Source organism: Papio anubis, chromosome 4 (genome assembly GCF_008728515.1).
Source record: "Papio anubis isolate 15944 chromosome 4, Panubis1.0, whole genome shotgun sequence".
In the NCBI taxonomy this organism is placed as follows: Eukaryota; Metazoa; Chordata; class Mammalia; order Primates; family Cercopithecidae; genus Papio; species Papio anubis.
In genome coordinates, this window is record NC_044979.1 from 166,111,898 (window position 1) to 166,114,405 (window position 2,508).

At 34.3% G+C, this 2,508-nt stretch overlaps 1 protein-coding gene across 1 annotated transcript; it reads right to left on the minus strand.

Annotated features, from left to right (window-relative positions):
* Window positions 1–693: 693 nt before the first annotated feature.
* LOC108584906 (keratin-associated protein 22-2) lies at window positions 694–1,914 on the minus strand. The gene has a single exon (XM_017956480.3). It carries the CDS (start codon window positions 954–956, stop codon window positions 780–782), a length of 177 nt encoding a protein of 58 aa, XP_017811969.1. The 5' UTR covers window positions 957–1,914; the 3' UTR covers window positions 694–779.
* Window positions 1,915–2,508: the final 594 nt, after the last annotated feature.

Here is a 2,508-nt window from a genome sequence, read left to right on the forward strand (position 1 = left end):
AGAAGAACTCAAAAGAATCATTTAGACCTATAAATGAGGTAATCTTTGCTGTGGAAACACAGGATTATCAGGCATACCAATCAGCTTCATATAGAGGATTCTCATCTACAAGAGTGAGTGAAAAGAGGTCAGAGTACCCAATGCAGGGCTGGAGTTATATCAGTACAGAAGCACATGTTTAAATGTAGACTATTAGGAGAGAGAAAATTGCAATAGAAAATAGCTTGGTGGGTAATAGTGCTACTGGTTTTGCCAATTACCTAGGTCAAACATTGAATTTTTCTAAAATGAAACTTGCATTAGATCAATATAGAGGACAGTATTCTTGAAACTGCACTTGAAAATACTTTTATACAAACATTGTTGGAAAAACATCAGTCATGCCTTGCCTGTTTTGTCACGTCACTAACTAAAATAGCCACAGGTAGCAATTTCACTCTCTCTGTTTCTCCCTTTTTCTCTCTCTCTTTCCCACACACACACACACACAGATACACAAATGATAAAGAGAAATGAATAAATGTGATAAGCAATACATATTGTGAAAGTGATTATATTCATTAAAATGCAAATTTATAAGTTTTCCTGCATGGAAATTGTTAATATTATAATAGATATAAACAAACACATAAAAGTAACAACATATCAGAGGATTTTCCTACTAACCGGTGGGAAATTTCACCAATTCAATGCAAATATGACCTCTGGTAATCAATACTTAAGATTTAGTTAAAATTGGACAGACAATAATTAATCCATAAACAACCCTGTTGATGCAATTAGTGCATCACAAGAAAATGACTCAAAGTGACTGGCAATTGGAATTTCTTTGTAGGAGCCAGTAGGAACCTTCCATAGGAGCTTGGAAAGTTGCAGGCATAACCAGAGTCACCATATTCAGAGCCATAGCTGCAGCCATAGTCCAGGCTACCATAATAGTTGTGGTAGTAGCACATGGTGTCAGAAGTTGGAAGTTCAATTGAGCAGACAGTAGTTTCTGAAATTTGACTCCCCTGATTTGCACAAATTAGTTTATCCAACCTGAGTTATATGTGAAGCAAACCACAGTCTACATTAGACTCATTCTCACAACTAATTTGCATTAAGATTAAAAAAAAACTCAAGAATCTCTTAGCCATATGTCCAAGAAAATATTAATATTGCTATGTGTCAGGATGCTAACAAGTAAAATCATGAGCCTTAAGGAGATATTCTCTTAATTTTGTGGCTTTTGCTTACTGAAAATCCCAACTTAAACTTGATGATTAGCTTCCGCGTGATCACATAAAGCTTGTATTTCCTGCCTCTTGAAACATTTCTTTTTTATTTTCCAATATCCTCCTCTACCTCCATAAATGCAGTCTTCAAACCACAGAGTGGCCAGGCCCAAGCCTCCATAGCCACAGCCACAGAAGGAGCCATAGCCTTCTGTGGCAACCTTAGGGAAGATTGGCTATGTAGTGAGGAAGCTGATGAAAATGTCTAGATTTACTTGCAAATATGTCTGTATGTTTTGATTAATTTATTTCTTAATCAATAGGACTAAAAATTTTCTTCCAAGTTCATACTTAGTTTATGTTCTTGGAGTAGTAAAGTTTTTCCTCTTCCATCATCCTCACTTTGGTTATATTAGTAGTTGTGGTGTTCTCTTTGCATCTGAGAAGGCAATTACAAACAATTACCCACCGTGTCTCAATATTCATGTTTTACTCTCCTGACACATAATATTCACATATTTTAACTTCTTTTTATATTGAATGAATTTGCTTATTTTAAAATATATTAATTCCAAATTTCCAAAAGTATTGTAAAGATACTTTTCATCTTCTAGCAGAATTCCTGTTACTATTTTTTAAAGTGGTGACTTGGATAGAATAACATCTTGAAAACCACATTTCTGGCCCAAATGCATTCTAGTGATAGCCTTAATTATGAGAGTTGACTTTCTATGAAGCTCCCTGTGATAATTTATCATGTCTATTCCATCTACTTATTAAATATTATTAATGAATTACGAGTCATTAATTGTGATAAAGCAATGAGAATAAAATATAAACAAATAATAGTAGATATTCATTCATTTGCTACTCTTAAATGTAGCAGAACTACCAATGATCAACATAGGGATCACACTTTGTAGATCAATATGAGACTAGCGAAGTATCGTATCAATAAGAGGCAAGTAGAGCATATAGTCAGAGCTGTGGAATTGCACACAGTAGTTCATAAACTTTAGTGGATATATACCACCACCTTAACAATTAGAAAAGGCATGGATTCTCAAACCAGAAAAAAAAAAAAATCACTGTGATAAATTTCTCCACTGGTTTGCATATGATCCAAAAGGATCCCAGAGTACATGAATTTATCCCCAGTTACCCCAAGCATAGAACAAAGATGGTGATTATTCAACACAGAATTTGAGTATAGAAAGTTGCATCACGTCATTCATTTGGTTATTTTTTCACTAATTCATCAAATCTTTATTAAGAATCTGCTGTGTCAGGC

What these genes read in the sequence shown, in the direction of transcription:
- LOC108584906 (XM_017956480.3), bottom strand. Translation starts at nt 956, where the DNA reads ATGTGCTACTACCACAACTATTATGGTAGCCTGGACTATGGCTGCAGC.